This window comes from Equus przewalskii, chromosome 1 (assembly GCF_037783145.1).
Source record: "Equus przewalskii isolate Varuska chromosome 1, EquPr2, whole genome shotgun sequence".
In the NCBI taxonomy this organism is placed as follows: Eukaryota; Metazoa; Chordata; class Mammalia; order Perissodactyla; family Equidae; genus Equus; species Equus przewalskii.
In genome coordinates, this window is record NC_091831.1 from 13,130,953 (window position 1) to 13,143,029 (window position 12,077).

At 49.2% G+C, this 12,077-nt stretch overlaps 1 protein-coding gene across 9 annotated transcripts in view; it reads right to left on the reverse strand.

The window, feature by feature from the left end:
• The window catches only part of GRK5 (G protein-coupled receptor kinase 5), a 219,855-nt gene that overhangs the window by 85,126 nt on the left and 122,652 nt on the right, over window positions 1-12,077 (reverse strand). The window contains exon 3 of one of the 9 annotated variants that reach the window (XM_070588814.1): window positions 5,400-5,855. The exons of 7 other annotated variants lie outside the window; for them this stretch is intronic. In XM_070588814.1, coding sequence (XP_070444915.1) covers window positions 5,400-5,418 — 19 coding nt within the window. In that variant the 5' untranslated portion in view covers window positions 5,419-5,855. Of the gene's footprint in view, window positions 1-5,399; window positions 5,856-12,077 lie in introns of those variants that run through there. One more of the 9 variants, XM_070588691.1, reaches the window with a different exon arrangement.

Below are 12,077 nucleotides of genomic sequence, written 5' to 3' on the forward strand. Positions count from 1 at the left end.
TTTTGGACCATGTAGAGGAGGGCAACACCCTAAAGACAGAAGAGACTGGGAACTGAATGGCCACGTAGACAGAACTTCCATAGCAGCCCCAGACCCCTTCCCAAGCACTGTTCCATGAGAGAGAAATAAACTTCTACCTTGTTTAGACCATTGTTAGCCTCGGTCTTTGTTACAGCAGCTGAACCTATGCTTGCTCAATCCGCCCATGAACTAGCTGTATCACTTTTTCTGAGACTCACTTTCTTGGTCCTAAAATGGAGATAACAATATGACCTACCTCATAGGTACGGCTCAATCAAGGTGCTTAGCACATGCCTGGCACATGGTAGGCCCTCAGTAAATACTGTCTATCCACCATTATTATAAGGAGCAGCCACTCTTCCTGCCCAAATCCCCAAAACCCACCCCTTTCACTGCCCCACCAGGAGAGTGTGAGCACATGCAGCCAAGAAGCGTTAACTGGAACCGATGTTCACCCACCTGAGCCTCATCTACTAAATCAGGTGGTGTTTCAGACGTCCCTCCGCCACACACAACGTGGGAGGCCTCAGTGCTGCTTCAAATACATCACACCCACCCGAACTCCCTTGGTACGACCCACGGTGCTGTAATAAGGCACCAAGGGTCCCATGCTCCTCCAGCAGCCCCCGAACTTGAGCAGAGGTCTGTTTCCTTGGTGGAATTAAGGTACGCAAGTCTCAAAAAGCCTGTGTTCAGTTCTACAGATGGTGACCTGAAATGCGAAACATTGTTCCTCCCTGTCAAACACAATTTAGTCTTCCTTCCCTGTGATATCCCGGGTAATCCACACTGAAAGAGTATTTTAGCAAGAGTTATAGTTTGGATGCTGGAAGGTTCTAAAGTCAACAGAACTGTTTTTGCTGTATATTACATAAAATAAACACTCTGGTTCCAGGAACTCAAGGCAGCACACTGGGAACCACATTTGTTTTCCCCAAGATGCAGGAGTCGTGCAAACTGCCCTTGACCTGGCCACACCACACTCAAGTGTCTCTGGGGTTCCCCAAGGGCACAGGCAAAGGGCAGCCCTGAACTGGCAGTGCCAACACCTGGGATGACACCGCCTTCACTTACAAGGGCTGGGAAGGTGGGTGGTGTGTGTGCGCTCAAGGGGCAGACCTGTAGGCGGTCTCTGACCTCGAGCTACAGCTTTATTTAAGTGGCTAAACACAAAATTGTGTACAGGGCTGCTAAGGGCTTCCAAAGAACTGACGTTTCTTTTTTTAAATATTGACTTCCTTCTTGCAGTGTCATTGCCTTTGCTGGTGAAAGAGCACAGAGCGGGGACAGCCTGCAGCTGGTGCCCGCCCTTCCTCAGGGCAAGAGCTGCCTTTCAATTCGGAATCCCCTCTGAGCCTGACCCAGTGCTGGGCACCCAGCACGGACCCCTCGTCCAGGCTCCTAGCACCTCTCTGCCGAGCACTCAAGACAGGTGGCCTCTGGAATCTGCCTGAGTGACTATTGGTTAACCTCCCTCCCCACCTTCAGCCTGGAAACGGAGCACAATCCCGCTCTGATTCACGGCTGTGCTCCCCAGAGCACAGCCTAGACAGGGCAGGTTCTCAGACACGGCAGAATGAATGAATGGTGGCTGGGACTTGCTGGAAAAGGGGTAGGTTTTAATCATGAAGAAGATGAGGCCTCCGCATCGAGGCAGTTAGAGAGCAGCAGAGGCCGTACACTGAGAAATGTTGTGGCTGTCTGCTAACATTCACCCCGGGTGCCAGGACACTCACGCTGTCGGGGGCACACATGTCTTCAGCACCCCTTGAGAGCCCCAGGCTTGAAGACTCCATTCTCTCACTTAATGCCACCCTGTGGGATGGAAAGTCCCGCCCCTGTCCACTGAACAGAAAACCAGGGCACAGCTGGTCTAAGGGACTTGCCTGAGGTCACACAGTGGCAGTAGAACCAGGGTCTGAGTCCAGGTCTTTTTGGCTGCAAAGGCCTGGTGCTGCCGGCAGGCACTGTGGAGGCCGGGACCTGCCTGGCCAGGAGACCCTCCTGGGAGGCCTCTCTGCCGCCCCAGAGGGACTTGTCCTTGGAATCAGAGGGAGGGAGGGCAGCAACTTGCTCCTCCCTCAGGAGGAAGCCACCATCTCCCACCAGAGAAGTGGTGGGGCCGCAGGCTCAGAAACCCCCAGGGGCCTCCCTCGGGGAGGCAGGGAGCCGAGGGGCTGGGAACAGAGCATGACCCAGAGCAGAGGGCACCGGACCAGGTGCCGAGGGAGAAGATGGGGGATGGGAGATGGGGGAGGATGGACAGTCCATCTCCTAACTAGGGGGTTGCATGCGCTTCAGGTATTCGGTATGGAGCCGAGAAGGGGGTGTTTTCCCTCCCCCCCAGGCTGTGGCTTAAACTGCGAAAAGCAACTTACTGAACCCCTTTGGAGCCCACCAGGGGCCCAGGTGTGCTAAGCCCAAGGGAAAGACACAAGAGAAGCTAAAGATAGGCTCTGCACCCAAAAATGGGCTCACACATTGTCTGGGGCAGGGCCTGGCCTGGTAGCCTCCACAGAGGAAACATGAAAAACAGGAAGTTCCACCAAAAGAACAGCCTCTCAAGCTCCCTCAGCCTCCCCAGCCTCCCTCAGCACTCCTTCCAGCCTTCTGGCTGGGTACCTACTACAACCCTACCCAGAACCCATATCTGCTCTGGACCCCATAGGACTTGGTACATGAGCCCAAATCTCTGCCTTGAGAATATCACCCTCATTCTAGAAACACAGGCACAGCAGAAATTTAAATTCCACACTTGACAGCGAGGATGCCCTTCACAGCCACATCCAGCATGTGAGTCTGAGAAGGGAAGGGGGACAGACACTGGGTGAGGAAGGCGAGAGAACATACAGCCAGGGCTCTTTCACACCCTACTGTCCCAACACAGCTCATCTTCACAGAAAGCTCACCTCCCTCAGCAGCCAGGGCACAGCGGCCAGGGCGGCAGCCACACGCATGTCTCTCTCTGCTGAAGAAGGGTGCCGCAGGTTCTCAGCTCGACTTCTGCCCTCCTTTGCTCATCCTTGCCCACCGGGAATTCCATTCCCTTCCACACTGAAGACCTGGAAATGCTATTTGATGGCTGCATCAAGCTACAGCTGCCTTACTGTGCCAAGCAGGGATCAAACAGTCCCCTCTGGCCACATCCATGGAGAGAAAGTGACTGCTAGAAGACAGCCAGTGACTGAATCACCGGGGTGGACTACAGGTGGGGTTGCCCTGAAATAGGCCAGATTCCCAAATGGGCCAGCTACCCAAGCCCAGAGTATATGTACACATACACATACCAAGAGACAGACACACACCTCCTCCAGGAAGCCTTCTCAGATTGCTCCAGCCCTATTGCAGGGCTCCAAATGACTCCTTTTATACGTACAACAGCAGTCAGTCTCCTAGTGTGATCTGGGGGGCCCAAATCAGTAGAAGGGGCTCAGGGAATGTTATGGACTGAATTGTGCCTACCCCCCAAATTTGTATGTTGCAGCCTTAACTCTCAGTGTGACTGCATTTGGAGACAGGACCTTTAGGAAGGTAACTAAGGTTAAATGCGGCCATAAGGGTGGGAAACCTGAGGGCTGGTGTCCTCATAAGAAGATGAAGAGACACCAGAGATGGTTCGCTCTCTCTGTGCACATAGAGGAAAGAAAGGCCATGAGAGGACACGGGGAGAAGGCAGCCATCTATAACCGAGGAAGGGAGGCCTCACCAGAAACCCACACTGTCGGTACCCTGACCTGGGACTTCCGGCTTCCAGAACCGTGAGAAAATAAATCTCTGTTGTTTAAGCCACCCAGCCTGAACAGACTGATACAAGGTGTATGAGCAAAAGAGCAAGGTTCGAGGCTCCACTCTGCCATTCGCAAGCTCAGTGATCGCTGACAAATCACTCGGCCTCAGTTTCCTGATCTGTAAAATGGGGCTACTAACTCTCTCTGCCCTGCCTGCCTCCCTGAGAGGCCTGTGGAGGCCATGAGAAGGCAGCCAGGTGCTGGGTAGGAAGTCCCGGGCTGGGGCATGAGACGGACATGAGTTCAATCCAGGCCCCACCACTCACCCCCTGGGTAACCCCCGACAAATCACATGATCAGAGCAGCTGCTGTGGGCAGAGCGTCTGTTACGTGGCAGCGCAATCTGTTGCCTCAGCTGAGCAATGGGGATGAGGATCCTGCTGCTCATGGGAGTGACAGCCAGATGCTAACGTGGGCACAGCATCCGAGCCAGGACCAGCCATGCCTGCTGGGCAGCCATCCCGGAACGCTGCCTCCCAGCCCTCGCCACCCCTGGCCCAGGGACACTCACTGGTGCTCCAGGAACTGGGGCAAGCTGGTCCTTTGCTCCCTCTCCACTACACAATGGGGGAAATCAGCTGGGGCCTTGGAAAGAAGGGGCCGAGCCATTCCAGGCCATCAGTGGCATCATCCAAGGCTCACATACTTTCCACACTGAGGCCTCTCCCACTGGGCCGTGACTGATGCAGCTACCCCAAGAGGACCGGAATCTGCTCAGCAGACACTGCCCGGCCCGGCTCGCAAGGCTGCCTCGACACCTTGTCCAAAATCCAGTCCCCAAGGGGCCAAGGGGGCCTAGTCAAGAAGCATGCCCCCCCACCAGCCCATCACCCTGTTGATGGTTGTGGCACTAAAGATGGAGAAGTTCTGATACACAAAGGGGACACAAGGTCACCACACAGCCACAAGGGCAGGCAGGGGCACGAGAGACGGGGAAGCAATGTGGGACCCTCACTTACATGGAAAGAAACGCATGCAGAGCTGCAAACAGGGAGGGGAGCGGCAGGGGGCACTGAGTCTGAGCTGTTATTGCTATCACTGAACGGATTTAGTCAGAATTTCCCTGGCACCTGAACGTAGGTCTCTGGAGGGCAGCCAAGCCGATGACAGTCCAGACTCTAATGCTTTCCCCAGAGGAGCAGGAATTCAGGAGGCAGAAGTAAGGTGTGCACCAGAATGGGACATTCCCCACCAGCGCTGGAGGGACCCTGTTAGCGGCCATGGCCTTTCCAACATCTCCCTGACCCCAAAGACCAACTCATACACTAGGATCCTCCCATGTGGTCCCTCAGCCTCCATCTTCCAGGGGACCGATCAGCAGATACAACAGAGCTCCCTCTGAAAGCACTTCCTCGTTGTGCTAAGATGGTCTCAGACTCCAGGGAATTTGCCCAGAGGGAGGGAACAGCTTCAGATGCAGTGGAAGGCCACGACCCACCTGGGTCTCCTATTTGTTGCTTTATCTTTGGAACATAAACAAGCTTTACCTGCATTTATGGTCAAGTTGGTCAGATCCTATTCCTTAGCCAGCCCTGCTCTGTCGTTTAACTAGGAGGAAAAAAACCATCACTTACAGATCACTTTCATTACCTTGGATAGGGCGAGGCATTTGGCATCACTTCACTCCGCCTGGACTCCAGGCTCTGGTTGGCCCCCAGCCCCTTTCACACGTCACTGGTTGTTAAGAAGGTTTCCTTCTCTAGCCTCGCCTCCCCCACGTGCTGTTTTCTGTGGGTGTGGAAGCTCCCTGTCCCGGGGCTAGGTCTTCTTTGACAATGCCATAGCGGTACATGAGACAGCCCAGCACTGAGCGGGGGCTGGCAGACCAAATTTTGGTAAAGCAAAGCCTTTCTCCTTTTGTCAGTTTTGAGAGGGGTTCCCACATGAGAAGACAAATCGCCCACAGACTGTGTTGAAAACTGCGGGAACAGGGATCAGTGGTGGCTTGGGCTGAGCCTGCTGGCACACAGAAGGGCTGTGGTCCCATTTTGTTGTTTTTTATCTTCAATAGTTCTCTCTCTTCCAAGCTCTTCCCTCTCGATGGTCCTGGGGCACAAATGGAAACAAGCCTGGCGTCAAAGGAGAGAGAAGGAGCTGGACAAACACAAAGGCTGTTGGAAGTTGAATTTAGGCAATCCTGAGAATAGACATCCAGGCATGCTTAAGGGCTGATCTGACTGGGCATCAGGAAAGTAGGCAAAGAGGGCTCTACCTAGTCCAGGCGCAGAAATCAGACAGAATGCCAGAAACCAAGTAGGCATGAGCTGTGAACATGGTCTAAAGTCCAGGGCTCGGAGCCCCAAACCTAGGCATTGACAGCAGTGGAAGGAATAGAGCAGCACCCACTGGGAGAGCTCGGGCTGGTGCTGGCGTGGACGAGACACGACGCTCAGCTTTCCAGGCCCAACATGGTTTCCATGGGGCAGAAATCATCCTTAGCAGAGCCATTCTGGACCAGAAATTGTCAAATATGACTACATTCCCTGGAGAACTTTTTAAAAACATAAAATTCTGGGCCAAGAGACTCTGATTCTGTAAAGCCTTGGAACTCTTCATTTCTTAAAAGTTCCAAGGTGATCCTGATGTTAGTCTCGGCTCTAGGCTCTCTGATGGACCACAATTTTCCATCTACCTGAGGAAGAGGGTATATAGGCAATGGAATTGTGATTATGTCTTTTTTGAGTTGCCCTCTGCACCCTGAGAATTTCTGTTTTGTCTAACCCATTATAATGTCATAGGCTGCCTGGCATAATTTGCTCTTTTCTACATCCTTTTTAATCTGAACACAGCATTGATTCTCGCCAGTCCTTTACCCCATAGAGCTGGGTTGTAATATCCCTGCTGTTCACTAGGCGTTGCTATAACACAGGAGGAGCATGATCCTCAGCTTTGAAATTCTTCCAGATCAAGGTTCTCAGGCCTGCAGAATATATTAGTACCTTACTTTGTCAGTTCTCTGTATTTAAGTTTCTATCTTGGGTTATCTTAGAATGTAGGATAACTATAGAGCACCAATTGTTTCTCAGAGCTCAGGAACTGCTATTTCACAAGGATTGTCTTTCAAGTCTCACTGTTTCTCTTCTTTCCCCCTCTTTATGGACTCAGGACATCTTTACAGCTCTAGAAATGATGAAGGACTCCAAACAGCTTTTGTTTATGTGGGTTATATCTATTAATATTTTCCACATTAGAAAATAAAACTGAGAAAAATTTAAAACACAAGAATACCCAAGCATACATTCTGTGAACTGTCAGAGTGGTGATGTCACCACATGTCAAGTAGGCTCTAGAAAACTCTACTGTACACTCATGAGAGAAGTAAGAGTGAAAGGGCAAAAATTATTATTATCAGTTATTCTGTATCATTATGACAAGAGTTTTGACCTTGCAGAAAGGATCTCAGGGACCCCCGAGGGTCACAGTCCACATTCAGAAACTGCTGCTCTACCAGTTTTGAAGTTATACTGTCTGTTCATAACAAATCTGAAGTCAATCAACATCTTTACTTTCCTTCCGAAAAATGTTTTAATTCTGATCATCCCTCCCGGCTTACGTGTTCCGGTTGTTCAATATTTTAGTTCTAACTTGTTTTTTTTAAATCTCTCAATTGAGACATTATTTTATACAACCAGTATGTGTTTAAATAGAGCCAAACATTTACCTAAATTTTTGCACATCATTCCATCTTGTGCCTCAGATCTTCCGTCTGGTACTTTCTTTTGCCTAAAGTACATCTTTTAGAATGTCCTATTGTGAAGTAAATTTGTGGAAAATTATCCAAGCTTTGTTCTTCTACCTGTAATTTTCTTCTTGTTCTTGAAAGGTGCTTTAACGGGGAATAGAAGTGTAGGCTAACAGTCACTTTCTCTTAGCACATCGAAGATATTTTACCATTTCCTGGCTTCCAGAATCGTTGTTGAGAAGCCATCTGCCAGACTCATCACTGTCCCCAGATAGGAAAGCTTGCTCTTCTCTCTGGCTGCTTTTCAAATGATCTCTTTGTCTTAGGTGCACTGCAGGTTTACACTGATGTGTCTTATTTTTATTTATTTTATTTTAATTTATATTTATTTTATGACATTTTTATTTATCATGCTTGGTATTCATTGAATTTCCTAGATCTGAGGTTTCATACCTATCAAAGACTGCAAAATTCTTAGTCATTATCTCTTAAAATAGCACCTCTTTCCTATTTTGTCATCTCCTTCTGAAAACCAAGTCAGTGTGTATTAGACCTCCTCGCTGTATCCTCCATGTCTCTTACCTTGTCTTCTAGAACTTCCATCTCTGTATGTCTCTGGGCTGCATTCTAGTTCATTTATTTGAATACATCTTCCAGTTTTCTAATTTTCACCCACCAAGTCTAATCTGCTGTTTAATGTGTCCACTGTTTTTACTTTCATTTATTAAATTTTCATTTTTAAAAATTCTCCTTTCTTTTCAGATCTGCTCTGCCATTTTTTTATAGCCTCTTCTTCCTTGCTCATATTCCCTAGTCTCTCTTATTGTGAAATATACATACATCCCATATGCTCTTCAGACAATGTGACTGACACCCCTCCCAGTGAGAGGAGGCGTCTATGTTCCCACCCTTTGAATCTGGGTAGGGGCTTGTCACTACTCCAACCATTAGAACATGGTGAAAGTGATGCTTTGTGACTTCTGAGGCTGGGTCACAAGAAGGATGTAGCTTCTGCTTAGCTCTCGATCTCTGGGATGCTCACCCTTGGAACTAGCCACCATGTTGTAAGGATGCCCAAGCCACATGGTAAAGCCACATGGAGAAGAACTGGGGACCCATCAACAACCAGCATCAACTGCCAGACATCTGAGTGGGTTAGTCTTCCAGCTCCCAGCCTTCAAGACTTGCAACTGAGGCCTCAAACAACGTTGAGCAGAAATAAGCCGTCCCTGCCTTACCCTCTTTGAATTCCGGACCCACAGAATCTGTGAGCAGAATAAATGGTTGTTTTATGTCACTATGTCTGTCAGCTGTGGTGACTGGAACATTCTCCAATGTATTTCTAGTGCCTAATTTAGGTCTGGTACATAAGTGGGTGCTTAAATATTTGTTAGGTTTATAAAACATTAGCCAACATATTATTTTTCTAGAATCTACAGCCTGCTCTTCAGAAAAGTCTCATATCCCTCATTGGATGTCTTTGATCCCTGATTAGAAAAACACTCACTCTCCTGGTTGCCAGTGAATGAAAGCCCACAGTTCTGAGAGGCCTCCTGCCCTACCCAGTTCCTCAGAAAGCTAAGGGGTGTGGCTTCCCTGGGATCCACCCTCAAAGCAAATAAGGCACTCGTCAAACAAATAGTCACATTGCTCTCGGCTGTCTGGCTGCCATTTTGTTTTCTTCATAAACCGGGTATTTCGAGGACAAAAGTGATGTGGGGAGAAAAAGACATTTCCAATCGGCACCTGCATCCTACAATCTAAAAACAAAGCCAGGAGAACTGGTTTTAGGAGTGAGTGATGCCACTGCTAAAAATAATGCTTGGATGTATAATGACATTAGCAGGTAACTGGCCTGGGACCTGCAGGGCCCCAGCATCCACTGACATCTTATGGAGCTGCCTGCGTCAGTTCCTCCTCACCCCACCCCACCCAGCCTTCATTTGGGGCGTGCTGGGCCTGCTAAATCCAAGGAAAAAGGCTGGCTGAAGACTGCAAAAGCCAGGATTTAGAGCTTTCATTAAAAAGTAATAGGGACTGTCTATTTCAAGAACAGAATGTCTAAGAGTGTTGCCAAGGAGCTGCTCTCCAGGACCTGCTTAAATGGTAAATAGGAACCTGTTGTAATTAGCATATTAATAGCGGTTTGATTTCTATCGCCATATGAAAGCATCTCTCCAGCCTCTTTACAATTCTATTTGCTTCGAGGTAATTACAGGACAAAGACAGAGCCCTGGAGTGCGAAGCTCAGAAGCTCGCTTTCCCCTGTCCGGCCTCTAACCAGCTGCAGCAAAGTGTCCTGATCCAGAAAATGGAGACATGGGGACTGAGCCCACCCCGAGTGCCCATTTTAGCCCTAACATTCTTTCCACAGTTTGACAAAAAGTGAAAAATTCCCCAAAAGTGAAAGGGGAGCATTTCAGACCCCAAAAGAACCCAAATCCCAGCAGAGGGGGCTTCACACAGATCTTCTGTGAACGAACCCCCAAAACAACTTTGGCAACTCGGAAAAGCATCACTGATTTCTAAAAAACTCTCCAAACTTGATATTTCTGGCACTAAGAATTGGGAAGTGAGAAGCAAACCCAGGTCCCCAAGGGCCCGGAGGCAGGCGATGAAAGAGGGAGGATGGTACGCAGGCAGCGTTTGTCCCAGGTCTCACACTTGCCGGAGAGCTGCACAGAACCCCACACTCACCTGGGGGCTGTGAGCCCCACGCAGGGCTCTCAATCACAGCCCAGGACTCACTGCTGGGCTGCAGTGAAAAGCTTGCTGCGTGGCTCCTGTTCTAATTGCATGGGAGGGTGGAAGGATGGGGAGCTGGCTTGGTTTGTACTCAAGAACTCTTTTCAGAGGGGCTGATGGGACGGCGGGCAGTGGCTGCCTAATGGCTGCAAGCCTACACTCCAATTAAACAACAAATAAAGGTGCTCAACAATCCAATAGACCAAGCTTAGTGGGGTACTCCAGAAGCAAGTCCCAGTTCAGAGGAGGCTCTGTCCTCCCACTCAACTGCTTTCCCCTCTACAGCCTCAACCAGAAGCAGCTCACTCCACTGGAAGCAACCTGAGGAAGGACTTTTGTCCTCCACTCACATATGCCTGGCACACAGTGGGCAGCCTCCCTTATAACCAAAGCTGGCCCATGAGATAAGGATAAGCTGTTAGCTTCAGTTTCCAGAAAAGCTTCTTAAAGGTGGTTGACTCACTGAAAGGAAAACACATTTATCCTTTCCTTCTTCTCTTTTTTCCACTGCCTAGAACAAGAACGTGATGGCTGGAGCTGCATCAGCCATCCTGGACCATGAGATATCTGGTAGAGCAGAGATAGAAGGAGGCTGGGTCCCTGATGACAAAGAGCCAGTCCACAGCCTACCTCGAGACTTCATTTATGTGAGGAAAAAACATGTTGCCCAAACCATCCAGCCAATAATCACGGGTTAAGATCTGTAGGATACTCTGCCTTACCACACAAACTTCCCTTGCTAAATTCTACCACTCAGTCAAGGCCACCCCCTCTAGGAAGCTTTCCTGGATTATACCCTAGGGAGGAGATAATCACTCCTTTATTTGACCAACTGCAGTAATTTGTCTTCTAAGGTCATGGTTAAGAGTTCATTAACAGGAATCAGACAGACCAGGGTTCAAATCCAAGTTCTTCTACTTACTGGACATGCGACCTTAGGCAAATCATTTCCCCTCTTTGATCCTCAGTTTCATCAGCTGTCAGTTGTCATGGTAACATGATCATCTCCCAGAGGCTGCTGAGGCTTGTATGATAACCTAGGTAAAGCCCCTGGTGTCCCATCTGCACGCCATGAACCTGAACTTAACTTTTCCAGACTTCGGCCAATCGTGAGCCACTGTCATGATTTTTTTTACCGTCACCTTTACCATAATCTACCACCGGTAACAGTCAGCAGTCTCACAGTACTGACCTGACATTTTCCTTTAACTTGGGTTTTCATTGACCCTCCCTCCCACCTTTTTTCAACTTAGCATTTCTAAGCAATACTACTTGGGAAATTACTGCTGCTGTTACTGGGTTTTTTAATGACATACATTAAAATAAAAGCATAACCGCAGCTCATCTGTGTACCACCAAGAATCATCTCACACACTCCGAGGTGTGCCGCCAGCCTTCCTGATGTGGTGCCGATGTACTTAGGAATGAAATGCACATGTATCTCCTCTTCCCTATCAACTAGGCTCCTTGAGGACGGGGCCCGGGTTGCCCTTATCTCTAGTTAGCCCAGCATCTGGGACATACAAGGAGCCAGTTGAATATCTGCCTAATGAGTGGACGAACATTCTCTCACAGCCATATCAGAGACCTGGACAGAGAGCACAGCCAAATTCCATTCCAGCACATTCCGAGGGCCGTCCAAATTCTTCTACTGCACTGGGTGCATGTTCTATCAAAAAATTACACACAAAAAGTGGGCTGTCAGCAGAGGAGGCTGCAATTGTTTCCACAAACATTTCCATGAACCTTAAATGGCTTTTGCTGTAACGGGATTTGATCCATTTCATGGCGCCCTGGCAAGACCTGTGCTGGCCCGGGAAACGTGGCAGGAACTTCACAGA